General features: G+C 45.2%; 1 protein-coding gene across 2 annotated transcripts in view; it reads left to right on the top strand.

Moving 5' to 3' along the window:
• Nucleotides 1–19088, top strand: part of QSOX1 (quiescin sulfhydryl oxidase 1) — a 68211-nt gene that overhangs the window by 38638 nt on the left and 10485 nt on the right. For both annotated transcript variants that reach the window (XM_040406959.1, XM_040406960.1), the window contains exons 2-9: nt 5364–5464; nt 5551–5599; nt 7189–7285; nt 8783–8873; nt 10544–10689; nt 10771–10902; nt 12929–13058; nt 18941–19063. In XM_040406959.1, coding sequence (XP_040262893.1) covers nt 5364–5464; nt 5551–5599; nt 7189–7285; nt 8783–8873; nt 10544–10689; nt 10771–10902; nt 12929–13058; nt 18941–19063 — 869 coding nt within the window. The remainder of the gene's footprint in view (nt 1–5363; nt 5465–5550; nt 5600–7188; nt 7286–8782; nt 8874–10543; nt 10690–10770; nt 10903–12928; nt 13059–18940; nt 19064–19088) is intronic.

Raw genomic sequence — 19088 nt, forward strand, 5'->3', positions numbered from 1 at the left:
AGTAAAAGAGTCAGATGGAGATGACGGGCATCGCGAGCAAGTGGATTAAGGTGAGTTAAATGATTTTTTATTTTTTTTAACCCCCTCCAGCCCTGTTTTACTTAGCATTCTGTATTCAGAATGCTATTATTTTCCCTTATAACCATGTTATAAGGGAAAATAATAAGGTTCGGGTCTCCATCCCGATCGTCTCCTAGCAACCGTGCGTGAAAATCGCACTGCATCCGCACTTGCTTGCGGATGCTTGCGATTTTCACGCAACCCCATTCATTTCTATGGGGCCTGCGTTACGTGAAAAACGCACAAAGAGGAGCATGCTGCGATTTTCACGCAACGCAAAAGTGATGCGTGAAAATCACCGCTCGTGTGCACAGCCCCATAGAAATGAATGGGTCAGTATTCAGTGCGGGTGCAATGCGGTCACCTCCCGCATCGCATCCGCGCGGAATACTCGCTCGTGTGAAAGGGGCCTAAGGCTACATTCACACGTCAGTATTTTTCTATAATCCGATTTTCTGTCCGTTTTTTGCGGATCCGTTGTTCCTGAAAATGTTTCCGTATGTCATCCGTATGTCATCCGTTTTTTGCGGATCCGCAAAAAACGGAAGCATGTATAAATTTCAATAAGCAAATAAAGTTGTTTGGATTTCTTGAAATAATAAAAAAAAATAATAATTAAAATGTAATTTCCAGGAACGGATTCCGTATAAAACGGATGACATACGGAATGACATCCGTATGTCTTCCGTTTTTTGCGGATCCATTGACTTTGTATTGTACCAGGATCCGATTTTTCAGGAAAAGAATAGGACATGTTTTATATTTAAACGGACATGCGGAACGGAACAACGGAAACGGACAGCACACATTGTGCTGTCCGTTTTTTTCCAGGACCCATTGAAAATGAATGGGTCCAGATCTGGTCCAGATCTGTTCCAGAAAAAACGGAACAGATCAGGAAAGAAAAAACGGCGTGTGAATGGACCCTTAGAAACGGCACCGTGTCCTTACACAGGTGCAGGGTAATGGCAGTTGTAATAACAATCCACCGCCTATTTCTTTTGTCATATGGAATGCCTTTAGAAAATGCTTTTACAATATTAATCTGGTGTGTAGGGGCAGGGCCACCTTTTTAATTTCCACTTGACTGACTGGGCATTTGAGGAGGGCGCAGTTTTGGGCTATCTTCGTATTCCAAAACATTCTACGTTTTGAGGTGATAAAACAAATTAGTTGTATTCCTTGTCTTCGCTATTATTCTCGCCCCGCATAATTTGCAGATTATATTTTTCTGTTTAACATCTGACTCCTTAAACCCAAACCAGGTCCATATGACCGACGTCACCCCGGTCTTCTTTATGAGCACCTCCTCCTCCCCGCGTGTAAGCTCCTTCATGCTTGCGAGTTGACCAAAACAGGCACAGCTTGATGACATCTAGGGCTGCAGGAAACGAGTATTAATCGAGTACTCTAATAAGAAAAACCTTCTTAAACTAACTTATTGCTAATTGCTTTATGAAAACAATATTTTTATTTATCAGCCCCATGCCATTGCCATTTGCCATCATCCATGTCCCCCAGCCAGCGCCATCAGCCCCATGCCATTGCCACCATCATCATGTCCTCCAGCCAGCGCCATCAGCCCCATGCCATTGCCACCATCATCATGTCCCACAGCCAGCGCCATCAGCCTCATGCCATTGCTACCATCATCATGTCCTCCAGCCAGCGCCATCAGCCCCATGCCATTGCCACCATCATCATGTCCCACAGCCAGCACCATCAGCCCCATGCCATTGCTACCATCATCATGTCCTCCAGCCAGCGCCATCAGCCCCATGCCATTGCCACAATCATCATGTCCCACAGCCAGCACCATCAGCCCCATGCCATTGCCAATTTGCCACCATCATCATGTCCCACAGCCAGCGCCATCAGCCCCATGCCATTGCCAATTTGCCACCATCATCATGTCCCACAGCCAGCGCCATCAGCCCCATGCCATTGCCATATCATCCATGTCCCCCTGTCAGCGCTGAGCTGACTTTGTGGGTATAGAAGGTGTGCGATAGGCTGTTTTGCTGCTGTCATGGGTAAAAGGGGCTGATTATTGGCTTTCGGGCCAAGGGTGACGGTATTTCTGTAACTGTGCAGTTTGTGATCTGTTCATGTGCTGCTGTGGTGAAAGTGTATTGTAAGTGGACAAATGGCACCATTGTGAATAAGCGATATGAAACATTGCTAAAAATGTCCAACATTGGTTCCAAGACTATGACCAAGACTTCCAAGTGCTGCCGTGGACCCCTAATATCCAGGCACCCCCCAGCAGCTGTAGGATGCTCTGCAGTCGGCATGGCTCCAGATACCTGTGACAACCTACCAGGACCTTATTAAGTCACTCCCAGCCCGTCTAGCTGCTGTCTGTGCTGCACACAGAAGTTACTCTGGATATTAGCTGCTGGTCATAATAATGTGACTCGACCGTGTATGTAGTACATTACTTCTCCTTTACCGGCTCTGCCGTTTCTTCTCGTCACTCAATTCTAGTTTTTCTATGCATTTTAGGAATTTGTCGTAACAACCTGCAATAAATGTGAACCTCATGTTCAAACAGATTTCCTAAATGTTCGCTTGTAAATGTCATAAACAAGTTCTGAGTACTTGATTTCATTCTTGGGGTGGTGCTCCTAATAAAGTGTGCATGCATTCCCAGCCGATGATTGTAAGAAGGTGGAGCGCAGGGTTACCTCTAGTCCTGGCTTACCCTGACTGTCAGCCGGCTTAGATTTGCTTAATGAATCTACCTCCATGACAACCTTCTCATGCCTCCCATCTAATTTGGTAGTTTTAGGTGGTTCACCATGTCAGCGCAAAAGTGTGACATAATGACACGGATATGAGCCAGCCTTTATTGTGTCGATGCCTAATGATTTACGTTCCTCACAGTTTGTGGGTGCACTATGGGACCTAAGAATTTTTTTTTGCACATTGCTGACCATGCCACATCTATAGACCCTACTTTTGGAGCAAATGTTGACTGCTGATGAGGCCAAAGCATCCCTATTGTCCAGTGGTGGACTGGGAACTTAAAGTGGCCCGGGAAAAATAAAAATAAAAGTGGCCCTATGTTGTAGGCGCGTACTAATTGACAGAAGATGGGGCAACACAACTAGACAGGGCCTGTAATACCATGGTGCAGCACAAAATACCAACCCACCAGTTCCAAATACCACAGTGCAGCACAAAATACTGCCACCCTCACTGCAATATTGAACTGTAGCACCGTCCTGAGGACAGTGATACACTTGAGTTCAGTAGGGCACCTGCGGACATTGGCCAGGTGGATAAGTACCTGATGCTCCCAACATTATTAATGCTAAGAGCATCAGATCATTATGTACCCGGCCAGCAGCCGTGAAGAGGGTTCAGGCGTCCCCCTGGGCATCGGGCAACCGGGAAATTTCCCTGTAGGATCTATGGCCAGTCCCACCCTGCTATTATCTGACTAGTAAATCCCGAGAGGAGAAACTTTGAGAAGCTCTAGAAGACCTGCATGTTTATTTGTTTCTACTTAAATGGTATTCCAGTTATAAGCAATTATCACCTATGCGCTGGATCCTAACGATCGCTGGAAAGCGGATCACATGCTCACAGTGCTAGTTACAGCATTCTGCTATCTTAGGCCTCATGCACACGACCGTTGGGCTGCCATGGCCGTATTGCGGCCCGCAAACGGGGGGTTGGCAAGCCGGCCGTGTGCACCCCCCATCACGGTATGGGTCCGCAATTCCGGAGATGTGGAACGGAGTAACGGAACACCGGAAGCACTACAGAGTGTTTCTTTCCGTTGTCCCGCACCGCAAATAAATATGACATGTTCAAGTTGAATAGGTCCGGCCCGCTGCACGGATGTTGCCCGTGCATTGGCGACCGCAATTGCGGTCCCCAATGCATGGAATGGCCGCACAACGGCCGTGTGCATGAGGCCTTAGTTGCATAGAATTTAAATGGCGCTGTAGTGCACACTCTCGACCGGCGCTCCATTCAAACTGTCGGACATGGCACCCTGGTCCTTTTGGTTGGTAAGGGTCCCAGTGTTTGGAAATACTACTGATCAAACAGTTATCACAGTGGATAGTGGAAATTAATTGGAACCAGAATACCCCTTTAAATAACTTTGTTACCACATATAATATATTTGTTCTCAATTAGAAGATGTACCTTAGTTCCCTAAAAGGGGTTATGTCACAAAAAAAGAGTCTACATTTTTCATACAAGCACCTGAACATTTTTGTTATTGCATGTAATTCAATTTTTAGTCTAGCCACTGAGCTATTCAATAAAATGGATCTGAATAGCGCCACCTGCTGTTTGTTCCTTTCCTTATTTGTCTGTCCACCTCACTGAAATGGTCGCACACACTCACTTTCAATCTTAGACTGTCACAAGCCATATCTTCTGTTAGAAGCTGTGGCAATTATAGGGAAAGAGCAGAAAGGACACACCCCTATGCTGTGATAGTGAGAGAGCTTCAGCAGAAAGGAAACGCACCCTGGGAAAGGACATGACCCCTGAGCTGTAGCAAAAAGACACACCCTTAAGGGGGTTGTCCGGGTTCAGAGCTGAACCTGGACATACCCTTATTTTCACCCCAGCAGCATCCCTGAGGCTAGCATCGGAGCATCTAATGCTCCGATGCACTCCTTTGCCCTGCGCTAGATCGCGCAGGACACGGGCTCTTTTGTTTATCATAACACACTGTCGGGCGGAAACTTCCGCCCGGCAGTGTGTTCGGTGACGTCACCAGCTCTGATGGGCGGGCTTTAGCGCTGCCCTAGCCGGTTTACTGGCTAGGGCAGCGCTAAAGACCGCCCATCAGAGCTGGTGACATCACCGGGCTTCCTGGCAGCCCCATGGAGAGCCCCGGTACGTCACCAGATCTCCTAAAAATGCCTTTGCCCTGTGTGATTTAGCGCAGGGCAAAGGAGAGCATCGGAGGGGGGTGCTGCTTGGGTGAAAATGGAGGTATGTCCGGGTTCAGCTGTGAACCCAGACAACCCCTTTAAGCTGTAATAGGCAGAAAGGTCCTGCACCCTGAGAAAGTGCACTGAGCTGCCAGAGGATCAGACAGACCGATTGGAGCAATGAATGGGGAGATCTCTGGGTCCATGTGAGGTACCGGGCTGGTTCTAGCTTTGTTAGAAAGAGATTTCCGTGTACTATATGATGTCTGATTTTTATTTTTTCACATCAATCATGGCATAACCCCTTTAAGTGGGACCACCTATAATGGAAACCAAGCCTGTAGTGTCTGCTCCTCAGGATGAAACCTATGGCTGATGTAACGCTGCTTCTTTCTGCAGATTGGAGGCCTGCAGTGTATCTCGCTGTGTTAGACTGTGCCGAGGAGTCCAACACCAAGATGTGTAAAGACTTCGGAGTGCAAGGATTCCCCACTGTCCAGGTACCGATCTCCTCCAGCTTTGTATTTTCCGTCATGCTTGTGCCTCCATTACCAGTGACCCGGTCTTGTCTTTTTCTCTCCTCCAGTTCTTCAATACCTACTCGAAAAACCCATCGGATGGCATCAAGCTTTATAGTACGTGGACTGTTCTTTCTGTCACTGATTTTATGGGATGGGGCCGAACCTCTGTTTTTGTGATTACTTAATTTTCTTTGCAATTTCCGCACTTGTATATTCCTTAAGGGTCCATTTACACGTCCGCAAAATGGGTCCGCACCCGTTACGCGATTTTGCGGAACGGTTGCAGACCAATTAATTTTCAATGGGGCCGGAATGTGCTGTCCGCATTTGCGGATCCGCACTTCCGCATCCGTGCTTCCGTTTCCGCCAAAAAATCTAACCTGTCCTATTCTTGTCCGCAATTGCGGACAAGATTAGGCATTTTATATTATAGTGCAGGCGATGTGCGGTCCGCAAATTGCGGAGTGCACATTGCCAGTGTCCGTGTTTTGCGGATCCGCAGAACACTTACGGACGTGTGAATGGACCCTAAAGCTGAGGGGACCTATAGATTCTCTGCTGTACCATGTCTACAGGTAGTAGGAACTGGATATTGAACCTCAGTAGATGGAGACTATGCATAGGGGTTGTAAGCATGGGGTCATCTAATGTGAATTTACACTTACAGGGGAGGGAACATGAGCCATTAGATAATTGTATTTCTATAGGAAATGCTAAATCTTCTTAATCCAATCACCAAAGGGGTAAAAACCTTATGGAATAAGGAATAAATGACGCATGCCACCATGGCAATTGGATTAGTGGGGTTGGCCAACAAACAACACATCACGGTTCCACATGATAGATGGTAAATGTATGATCACTGGGGGTCCGACTGCTGGTGCCCCACCAGTCACAAGTCCCTTGTGTGAATCGGGTGGTAGTGTGCATGTGGAACCGTCACTTCATTCACAGTCAGTGGGACTGCAAGTACAGTACCCAGCTATGTCCATCGTGCAAATGAGCCTCTAGGAGCAACGGGGGCGTTGCCGTTACTCCTAGAGGCTCAGCTCTCTCTGCAACTGCCGTGCACTCTGCACTTTTATTGACGGGGACGGGAGTGATGACTTTTAAACTGCCTGGCACAGTCAAAGTGCAGAGGGCGCAAGAGCAGTAGACCTAGACCTAGAGCCTCTAGGTGTAATGGTAACGCCCCTGTTGCTCCTAGATGCTCATTTGCATATATTGAAACATCATTTTTCTCAGCAATGTGCGCACATATAACACAGAGGCCTTCAGCTGCCAAGCGCATATGTAACAGGTCAGCCAGTGTCATAGGTACATAGATGAACAGCCTGCCGGATCTGTGCTGCCGCTAGTGCACGTGTGCCGCCAGAGGTCCGCTCCGGCCCCATTGACTGGGGGCGGACCGGAGTTCCGGCGGCAGCACGGCAAACATGCCGAGAGGCAGCCGGAATAAAACTACGACATGTCTAGCGGTCACGTGCTTCCGCTTGACCACGAGCGGCACAGGGAGCAGGGAGCCAGGTAAGTATATTCAGTGTGAGGGGCCTGGGTATATGCGGTACATTTTTTTTTTAGTCTTGAATAACCCCTTTAAGTGATCGTTTTCTCTCATAGTCATCATTGCTGTTTTTGTATCTACACTCTATCCACGTGCCTCTTCTCCCATTATTCACTTATGATCTACCTCGTTTCTGCAGATCGTGACCCCGATCAGATGAGACAGTTCATTATTGATAAACTGGAGGCACAAAAAGAGTCTCCACCCCCCGCGTGTCCTCCACTCGAGCCAATCAGGTAGGACTACACCTGAGACACCAATATTCATATCCCATCTGATTAACATTTAATTCCAGTATCACTTTGCATTCATAGATAACGGCTTTATTCCCTGATTAATGTAAACATATGGTACATGATAATAATCTATTTCTAATGAACTTAGAACCAGCCCTGGACCTCACATGGATCCAGAGGATCTTCTCATTTATTGCTCCAATTGCTCTGCTAGATTTTTTTCAAGGTGGCAGCCAAGGGGTCATGCTCTTTTTCAGGGGGCATGTCCTTTCTACTGCAGCTGGTGGCAGTTGAAGGTTAAAACAGAGCATGTGCTTCCATTGCGGTGAGCAGGACGGCGAAATTCAAAAAAGCAAACAGCAAGTGGTGCTATACAGATAGATTTCAGCGAATAACTCGGTGCGGTTTTTAGCTCTGCAGCATGTAGGTTTATATTGCAGATTTTATTGTTTGAAATGTAGTAACACGTGGATTTTGCTGCTTAAATGCATCAAATCTGCTCCGGAAGTCATACCCTGCATATGCAAGCAAGTGCGGATGCGGTGCGATTTTCACGCACGGTTGCTAGGAGACGATCCGGATGGGGACCCGATCATTATTATTTTCCCTTATAACATGGTTATAAGGGAAAATAATAGCATTCTGAATACAGAATACATAGTAAAATAGCGCTGGAGGGGTTAAAAAAAAAATTAAAATTAAACTCACCTTAATCCACTTGCTCGCGCAGCCGACATCTCTTCTGTCTCCTTCTTTGCTGATTGCAGGAAAAGGACCTGTGGTGACGTCACTCCGGTCATCACATGGTCCGTCACATGATCTTTTACCATGGTGATGGATCATGTGATGACCGGAGTGACGTCACCACAGGTCCTTTTCCTGCAATCAGCAAAGAAGGAGACAGAAGAGAAGCCGGGCTGCGCGAGCAAGTGGATTAAGGTGAGTTTAATAAAAAAAATATATATTTTAACCCCTCCAGCGCTATTGTACTATGCATTCTGTTTTCAGAATGCTATTATTTTCCCTTATAACCATGTTATAAGGGAAAATAATACAATCTACAGAACACCGATCCCAAGCCCGAACTTCTGTGAAGAAGTTCGGGTTTGGGTACCAAACATGCACGATTTTTCTCACGCGAGTGCAAAACGCATTACAATGTTTTGCACTCGCGCAGAAAAATCGTGCATGTTCCCGCAACGCACCCGCACCTTTTCCCGCAACGCCCGTGTGAAAGAGGCCTTACTGTTCAATTATTCCCCTGTGAATGGCTGCTTAGGATTCTCTCGCATACGAGACTTCCTCATGATCGGTCATGTAATGGCCACAATGTGTGAAGACGCTCCGAGGCAGGAGGACCTGCGGTCTCAAATGGTCCATATTGAACAACCTCTACGGGTGCAGTGGAATATCCATTTACACTACTCGTGCAGCCTCGCGTTCCTTTGTATGAGGTTTTTTGCTTTGTTTACTGAGCAGTACGACCTTCTCTTTCAGCGCCCCTGAGGTCGAACATTTTTTTGAGAATAATGATGAAAGCTACCTGGCTTTGATTTTTGAAGAACCTGAAGCGTACATGGCGAGAGAGGTAAGGACTGTGCTCACTAATATTACGCTGTAATGAAGACAACTGCTCTTTCAATCCTTCGTATTATGCACGTTTTTCTGTGCAGAAAAACCACAGCGCAATATAGTACCAGCAAATTGTATGAGAACAGACTATTTTCTTGCACACTTTGTGGGGGGGGTTTTTATGCGCGGAAATGGACTGCCATGCGAATTTCCAAATCCGTAGCAGGTCAATTATGTTTTTGGTTTTAGCTGCGGGTTTAACTTTTTCAAATGAAGGGTAAGATCTTCAGCAAAAGCGCATGAAAACTGCGCCAAAAGCCGCAAGTTTGGGTGCAGAAAAGCACAGAAATCCGCATGGGATTTGTGTGGATTTTCTGCACATTCACCCGCACGTGGACGGCCATTTATCTGAATGGCCCACTGTATAATATTACATCTCCTGTTCAGCAACTATGCTTGATATAAAGGGCATCTGTCTGCAGATTTGTCCCTATGACACTGGCTGACCTGTTACATGTGCACTTGGCAGCTGAAGGCATCTGTGTTGGTCCCGTGTTCATATGTGTCCGCATTACTAAGAAAAATGAAGTTTTAATATATGCATTTGAGCTTGTAGGAGCAACAGGGGCGTTGCCGTTGCACCTAGAGGCTCTACTCTCTCTACAACTGCTGAGCCCTCTCCACTTTGATTGACAGGGCCAGCCAGACGGGGTGACGTTTTTGTCCCTGTCAATCAAAGCACAGAGGGAGCGTCAGTTGCAGAGAGAGCAGAACCTCCAGGAGTAACGACAACGCCCCCGTTGCTCCTAGATTTGCATGTATTACATCATCATTTTTCTGAGCAATGCGGGCACATAGGAACATGGGACCAACACAGATGCCTTCAGCTGCCAAGCGCACATGGAACAGGTCAGCCAGTGTCATAGGGACAGATCTGCTGACAGATGCCATTTAAAACAGCTGATTTTGCTGGGGGTGGGGGAGGAAGGAGCCCCAGGATGAACACAGGATAGATAGCTATTTGCAGTGGCAGTCACATCCTAAAAGTGGCTGTCAAACCCTGCATTAATTCCAATGTCTACTACAGTATATTCTCCATCTGCTGTTGAAAAGCTAAATACACCTATTCCAAAGAATAACTGAGTGGTGTAATGTTTGCTGTATTCCACAAGATGGCGCATGTGGAAAATATGTTGAGAATATGTAGAATATGATGCTCTGTTCTCAATCCACTGGCGCTGATCTATATAATGTGCTGCGGTACCGCAATGCCTGCTGCCTAAGGGGAACTTCAAAAAAAAATATATATATACACGATACTGCGCACAACTTCCCCCGTACGCGTTTCGAACAGTAACGTAAGAACGGAGTCACGCCACCGGCCCGGGGCGTGCTCCTACAAACAATTACCCAACCCGAATATATCCTGTCAGAAAAATGCTGCGTCAGTCTATAGACGCCGGATCGATGCACGGAAGTTGTGTCCAGCTCCCACCATAGAATAACTGGCCAGGCACAACTGATATGTGTCAGGCTGGCCTCCGGCACCCTTCATTCTCAGGCCTTCACATTTGCATTACCAAAAGCCCGTTTTCTTCTGCTTCTGGTGCATTGTACGGATCCGTCCTGGGCACGCGGTTGTCAGATAAAGCCGATCGCTGCCTTCATTCTCTCCCTCTCTTCCAGGTGGCTCTAGACATGGTGCAGTATCAGGGGGTCTCTGTACGGAGGGTACTTAAGGACGAATCTGAACTGGTAGAAAAGTTTAAGGTGTCCTCATTCCCAACTGGTTTCCTTCTGTGTAAAAATGGATCTGTTAGTAAAATTAACCTGTGAGTATCTGGAAGTGCGGCCATTTATCTCCTCTGATCAGTAACGCTGCATGGCCGTCAACGTGTCTTGTTCTATTACAGGAAGGAGGAGAGCCGGGCACATTATACACCATTTCTGCGGTCACTTCCCGGGGTGAGGAAAGTTATCATCAATCTGGTTACGTGGTCTGCAGACCCTGTGGACGACATAGTGGTCCGTAGGGCTGTGAACAGGTACGAAGAAGAGCATGTTTGCCTTGTATAAATATGATCTGCCTTGGTATTTAGTGTTGTAGAACCATATTGCGTCTCTGGATAGGTCACCAGTATCTGATTGGTGGGGGTCCGACACCCGGGACCCCCACCGATTAGCTGTTTGAGAAGGCACCAGCCCTCGCAGTATCGCCACGGCCTTCTCCCTGTGCATTGTACATAGTACAGCGTCTCTGCCTAATATCCCAGCTCCGCTACATTCACTTCAATGGGGCTGAGCTGCCAGTCGGCCATGAGACTGATGAACGTGGCGTCACTGGCCTAAGGAAAGCTGGGAGAAGGCCGTGGTGCTACTGTGATCAAACATCTGATCGGCGGGGGTCCCAGGTGTTGGGCCCCCACCAATACGATACTGATGACCTTTGCAGAAGATAGGTTATCAGTTAAAAAAAAATCTCGAAAAAACCCTTTAAATGCTGCGCTGCTCATACTGACCATGCCTGGAATATTCTGTACAGATTGGGAGAGATTTCCTGTGTAAAGGCCCCTTACAAGGGCCAACAGCTGAGGCAGTTATTCCTGAGAATCCTCCCAAAAATAGGTGAATGCTGTACTCGGCTATGTATGACCCTTAATAGAGAGCAGCATGTCGCATGCTAAGCCTGCTGCCCCGTCAGGACCCCATTCTCGGCCCCCAGCGATCAGTTATTTACTCCCTATGCTGTGGATAGGGGATAACTTTCATGATTGGCACAACCCTTTTAATCTATATTTACAATCATTTATATTAAATGCAGGAAAGATTTGTAGGACTCAGCACAGAAGATGAAAAGATATATACACATTTCGCTATGGAAAGCTTTGTCAGTAGTGGTGGTGGGACCCTGGTGTCAATATGCCATTGGCTTTTGCTGTTTTTCGTACATTGGGACCAGAGTGGTGGGGCACCTTTATTTTTGGTATATTATGTATGTATATTGGTCCGTGGATTGTTAATTGTTTAATTTGATATCAACCTGCTTATCTCCCTTTCCCTATGTCTGTGCAGTGGCCTAGGCAATGTATGGTAGTAACTGTTTTTGGCCACTAGGTGTCCCACTTGTCTTTTCCATCTTCTGCGAGCACGGCTATGAATTTTTCTATTGGCTTCTGCTATTTTGTGTACATTGGGACCAGAGTGGTGGGGCACCTTTATTTTCGGGGTATTATGTATGTATATTGGTCCGTGGATTGTTAGTTGTTTACTCTATACCAATTTGATATCAACCTGCTTGTCTCCCTTTCCCTGTGTCTGTGCAGTGGCCTAGGCAATGTATGGTAGTAACTGTTTTTGGCCACTAGGTGTCCCACTTGTCTTTTTCATCTTCTGCAAGGACGGTTATGAATTTTTTCCTACTTTTTTATGCAAATGGATTTTAAATATATATTAATCAAAAATGTGAGATTCTGTCCAGCATGTTGACATCTCTATAGATGACGTAATTTTGGTTATACATACAGATTTGGATTATTAAACATATTATTACATAGTCCAGATGCTGAGTCCGTTGGAGAAGCTTAATGTTACATAATTTAGTATATTGAAAGTGCATAATACACATGCAGAACCTCCAGTGGATCAAAGACTTCTGCTAAAAGCTGTAGAAATGGCTGATAGAATTTCTCCCTTTAAAGTGAATGAATGTTTTATTTCCCCAGTCATAAAGGTCTAAATCTCCTTCATAAACCCTAAAGTACTGCCACTAGAGGGCGCATGGGGGCTCACTGTAAGCTTCCATACTCCCTCTTGTGGTGGATGCAGGTAGTCTGAACTGTATGTTTTACATGCAGGGGATTCAGCGCTCTGTAGAACATGCAGTACATTTAACCAGCACAGAATATTTTACCAATTTAGATTAAAACAAAAGTGTTCAAAGGGTTAAAATTCACTTTAAAGGGAGTCTGGAAGCCCCTCATACACAATACATTGGTGGAAATAACTGCAGAGAACTGTTCCACCCATGGACTTTCTGTTACTCCACAGTAAATAGACTGTTTGTCTTTGTAGTTCGGTGATTTACATGGCAGATCTGGAGTCGTCTATCCATTACTCCCTGCGGGTGGAGGTGGCTCGGTTCACCGTGTTACATGGAGATCGTCTCCGATCGTTGATTAATTATATCTCCGTACTGAAAAAGGTAAGGATGGAGGCTATGTCGTTTGTACAGTGAGGAGACGTGCCATATACATGCCTAAAACTTTAGAAGCTGCTGTGTAAGCCTTCTGTAATACTGTAGATCTATAAACCGAAACTAAAGCCCCCAATAAATGTAACTGGTCATACCAGAACCCCAACAAAAGAGGTACAGCACCAAAAATGCCGTAAAAAAAATACCATCTAAAAGAAAGGCACATAAAATACTGATTAAAAAAAAGACAGAAGGAGGGTGAGCATGCTAAGAATACACAAATAATCACAGAGATAGAATCAATCATATAGTAATACAGACAAGGGCCGAAGACAATATATAACAAACCCCAAGATAGCAAGTGCGGTAACGAGGCTCACCCACCACATCCGACAAGTTTTTCGCCAACGGCTTTGTCTGGGGGTGGTTGGTGGCTATTTAAACTGGAGATACCCAATGAGGACCCTGTGTTACTATATTATTAATTAGTATTTTCAATATTAGGAATTGCATAGCAGGTACGTTTGAAAGATGTACATCTAAAAGACGCCAGAATACTTACAAGGGAGGGAGGCAGTAATGGAGAAGCTGTGCACCAGGAGGACACTCGTCTCTATTACTATACAATGTCATTTGTGCATTATTAGCAGGCTCACCCTCCTTCTGTCTTATTGGGATTTTATGTGACTTTACACTGTTTTAAACTGTATTTTCAATAAAGATGGTAGTACTTCTTCTTCGGTGTTATTACTTCTGTAAGACTGAGCCACATATTGTATGCTTTCTACAAGATCACATACCGAGGCCTTAAAAAGAACACATTCAGGTCAGCACTAGTCTCCATGCTCATAAAAGCTAGTTTCACTCCAAAAGTGGAACACCGTAAATACTGCAATCAACCATATTATCCACTGCTGGTGTCCTCTACACAGGGGTCCAAGAATCTGGGATATGGAGATCTATTAGACAGGTTCTCCCCATTGGCTGAGAGGAGCTCTGGAGTGCTTTGGTTCTCCTTGAGGAGATACACTGGAGTATGGAAACTGACTTGGACTACATTCACATCTGTGTTGGGTAAATCCAGTAGTCTGGCAGAGGAGCAAACCACTGGAATTATTGTATCTGTTATAGCCATGTATGTTTCCTTCAGAAAGTCTGCATTCATGCCAGGAACCCAACAGATCCTCCCATTATAGTGAATGGGGATCCAGCAGTCGCTGGCTATGGTAAATCCGGTAGTCTGCTTCTCTGCAGGGACAGACTAGCTGATTTAATGAATGCAGATGTGCACCTAGCCTTACAGGCAATGTGCCATGGGCAAGATTATGGAAATTAGAAGGGGCGCAAAATGGCGTACCATTTATAACCGAATAGTGGTTTTCCTGATGCAAAATGAAGAATCCATTTTTTACTTCTGAATTTTGCAGAAACACCATTTTTTGGCATAGTAATTGGTGATCTCCAGTGTAAGGGCTCACCCCAAACATTACCACATTTCAGCATCCCATATCCCTAAGGCTACTTTCACACTAGTGGCAGCCTTCTCCGACCGGCTGTTCTGGCGGGGGAACAGCCTGCCGGATCTCTGCTACCGCTAGTGCACCATGCCGCTGGAGGTCCGCTCCGACCCCATTCACTATAAGGGGGGCGGGCCGGAGGTCCGGCCGCAGCACAGCAAACGTGCCGAGAGGCGGGCGGAATAAAACTACAACATACGGCCCGCCCCCATTATAGTCACTGGGGTCGGAGCAGGCTTCCGGCGGCATGGTGCACTAGCGGTAGCACGGATCCGGCAGGCTGTTCCTCCGCTCCAACAGCCTGCCGGAGAAGGCTGCCGCTAGTGTGAAACTAGCCTAAGGCTGGTTTCACACTAGCAGTATTTGTCTGGCCAATTCTCTGCATATTTGCCCGGTTGCAGCCAGATCTCTGCCGGTCCCTCTTATGGTTAATGGGGCCAGCGGGCATTCAGGCAGCGTCGGGTAGTGCCGGATCCAGAGAGCTCCGCCAGGCTATTTCCTACCGGAATAGGGTAGAGCTGCCAGAGCTCCCAAATGCTACTGTGAAACTAGCCTAACTGTGCTATGGATGGGGGTATTGGCGGCCACTGGTAATTGACTGCTAGTGTGAAAGGCAAGATTTACTACTAGGATATAATGACAATTTCTATCATTTATCAAGATATATATATATATATATATATATATATATATACATATATATACAGTGGGATGCGAAAGTTTGGGCAACCTTGTTAATCGTCATGATTTTCCTGTATAAATCGTTGGTTGTTACGATGAAAAATTTCAGTTAAATATATCATATAGGAGACACACACAGTGATATTTGAGAAGTGAAATGAAGTTTATTGGATTTACAGAAAGTGTGCTATAATTGTTTAAACAAAATTAGGCAGGTGCATAAATTTGGGCACTGTTGTCATTTTATTGATTCCAAAACCTTTAGAACGAATTATTGGAACTGAAATTGGCTTGGTAAGCTCAGTGACCTCTGACCTACATACACAGGAGAATCCAATTATGAGAAAGAGTATTTAAGGGGGTCAATTGTAAGTTTCCCTCCTCTTTTAATTTTCTCTGAAGAGTAGCAACATGGGGGTCTCAAAACAACTCTCAAATGACCTGAAGACAAAGATTGTTCACCATCATGGTTTAGGGGAAGGATACAGAAAGCTGTCTCAGAGATTTCTCGGATAGACAGAAGCGACGAATGGTGAGAACAGTCAGAGTCAACCCACAGACCAGCACCAAAGACCTACAACATCATCTTGCTGCAGACGGAGTCACTGTGCATCGTTCAACCATTCGGCGCACTTTACACAAGGAGATGCTGTATGCGAGAGTGATGCAGAGGAAGCCTCTTCTCCGCCCGCAGCACAAAAAGTGCCTCTTGAGGTGGGCTAAAGCACATTTGGACAAGACAGCTTCATTTTGGAATAAGGTGCTGTGGACTGATGAAACTAAAATTTAGTTATTTGGCCATAACAAGGGGCGTTATGCATGGAGGAAAAAGAACACAGCATTCCAAGAAAAACACCTGCTACCTACAGTAAAATATGGTGGTGGTCCCATCATGCTGTGGGGCTGTGTGGCCAGTGCAGGGACTAGGAATCTTGTCAAAGTTGAGGGACGCATGGATTCCACTCAGTATCAGCAGATTCTGGAGACCAATGTCCAGGAATCAGTGACAAAGCTGAAGCTGCGCCGGGGCTGGATCTTTCAACAAGACAACGACTCTAAACACTGCTCAAAATCCACTAAGACATTTATGCAGAGGAACAAGTACAACGTTCTGGAATGGCCATCTCAGTCCCCAGACCTGAATATAATTGAAAATCTGTGGTGTGACTTAAAGAGAGCTGTCCATGCTCGGAAGCCATCAAACCTGAATGAACTAAAGATGTTTTGTAAAGAGGAATGGTCCAAAAAACCTTCAACCAGAATCCAGACTCTCATTGGAACCTACAGGAAGCGTTTAGAGGCTGTAATTTCTGCAAAAGGCGGATCTACTAAATATTGATTTCATTTCTTTTTTTGTGGTGCCCAAATGTATGCACCTGCCTAATTTTGTTTAAACAATTATAGCACACTTTCTGTAAATCCAATAAACTTCATTTCACTTATCAAATATCACTGTGTGTGTCTCCTATATGATATATTTAACTGACATTTTTTTATTGTAACAATCAACGATTTATACTGGAAAATCATGACGATTAACAAGGTTGCCCAAACTTTCGCATCCCACTGTATATATAATGCCTTGCAAAAGTATTCAACCCCCTTGAATTTTTTCGTATTTTGGTGCCTCACAACCTGGAATTAACATGGATTGTTTGAGGATTTGCATAATTTAATTTACAGAACATGCCCACAACTTTGAAGATGTTTTTTTTTATTTATTGTGAAGCAAGCAACAAATAGGACGAAATAACAGAAAAAGTCAATGTGCATAACTATTCGCCCCCTAAAGTCAATACTTTGTGGAGCCACCTTTAGCGGCAATCACAGCTCCAAGTCACTTTGAATAATTCTCTATGAGCTTGCCACATCTTACCACTTACCATCTTATGATTTTTGTCCATTCCTCCTTGGAAAACTGCTCCAGCTCCTTCAGGTTGGATGGTTTGCGCTTGTGAACAGCAATCTTTAAGTCTGACCACAGATTTTCTATTGGATTGAGATCTGGGCTTTGACTCGGCCATTCCAACACATTTACATGTTTCCCCTTAAACCACTCAAGTGTTGCTTTAGCCGTGTGTTTGGGGTCATCGTCCTGCTGGAAGGTGAACCTCCGTCCTAGCCTGAAATCACACAGAGTGGGACAGGTTTTGCTCAAGAATATCCCTGTATTTAGCACCATCCATCTTTCCCTCCACTCTGACCAGTTTCCCAGTCCCATCCCCCCAGCATGATGCTGCCACCACCAGGTCTCACTGTGGGGATGGTGTTCTTTGGGTGATGTGTTGGGTTTGCACCAGACAAAGCGTTTTCTTTGATGGCCGAAAAGTTCAATTTTAGTCTCCTCAGACCAGAGCACCTTCCTCCATACATTTTAGGAGTCTCCCACACGCCTTTTCGCAAACTCACAACGTGCCTTTTTGTTTTTAGCTGAAAGTAATGGCTTTCTTCTGGCCACTCTGCCATAAAGCCCAACTCTATGGAGCGTACGGCTTATTGTCGTCCTATGTACAGATCCTCCAGTCTCTGCTGTGGAACTCTGCAGCTCCTCCAGGGTTACCTTAGGTCTCTGTGCTGCCTCGCTGATTAATGCCCTCCTTGCCCGGTCCATGAGTTTTGGTGGGCGGCCGGCTCTTGGCAGGTTTGCTGTTGTGCCATGTTCTTTCCATTTGGTTATGATAGATTTGATGGTGCTCCTGGGGATCATCAAAGATTTGGAAATTTGTTTATAACCTAACCCTGACTTGTACTTCTCAACAACATTGTCCCTTACTTGTTTGGAGAGTTCCTTGGCCTTCATGGCAGTGTTTGGTTAGTGATGCCTCTTGCTTAGGTGTTGCAGCCTCTGGGGCCTTGCAAAAAAGGTGTGTATACGTAATGACGGGTCATGTGACACTTAGATTGCACACAGGTGGACATCATTTCACTAATTATGTGACTTCTGAAGATAATTGGTTGCACCAGAGCTTTTTATGGGCTTCCTAACAAAGGGGGTGAATACATACGCACATGCCAACTTTCTGTTTTCTATTTCAAAACAATGGTTTTTTTATATATGTTTCTCATTTCACTTCACCAACTTAGACTATTGTGTTCTGATCCATCACATAAAATTCAGATTATCAAAACATTGAGCTTAAGGCTGTAATGTACCAAAATTCAAAGAAAAAAAAATCAAGGGGGTAAATACTTTTTCAAGGCACTGTATATATCGGATATCACTAAATGAGATGGACAGAGAGGGTACATGGTATACCTGGCAGTATTACAGGTGTATACTGTATGACAACATTATTCTCATTTGCATTATATGAATTATACTTCAATAATCATGAGACATCTCACGTATTGATTTGTGTATCTGCTACTCTGTTATGTTTCTGTTAACTATTTAACAGTATGTATTACACGACCAGTTGATGATGCCTAGCTGAATAGTGATGTACTTTTACATTAAGTAGAGAGCTGGATCAGTATTTCCGTATTTTACTTCGTATCACAGAGTTTACTTGTGCTTTTTTTATTCTTTCAGCCTGTCTCATGTAAAAAAAAATGAACAGTTTTCAGTGCTTCTACTACCTTGTAAATGTTTTTTCTTTTTCTGTATCACCTTTCACATATCTTGCATGGAAAGGCGAACATGTTGCTGAAGTAGTGATCATATCATGCGATCCTAATCTATTTCTATCGCAGTACTTTCCTGCTCGCCCCTACTTGCGCAGACTGCTGGATTATCTGTATGCATGGCTGAACAATCGAAGAGCAAAGCTGGTGCCGTATAAAGATTTTGCAGATGCCGTAAATAGCAAAAATCAGGTAAATTGTACTCGGATTTTGTCCA

Source organism: Bufo bufo, chromosome 9 (genome assembly GCF_905171765.1).
Source record: "Bufo bufo chromosome 9, aBufBuf1.1, whole genome shotgun sequence".
Classification (NCBI taxonomy): domain Eukaryota; kingdom Metazoa; phylum Chordata; class Amphibia; order Anura; family Bufonidae; genus Bufo; species Bufo bufo.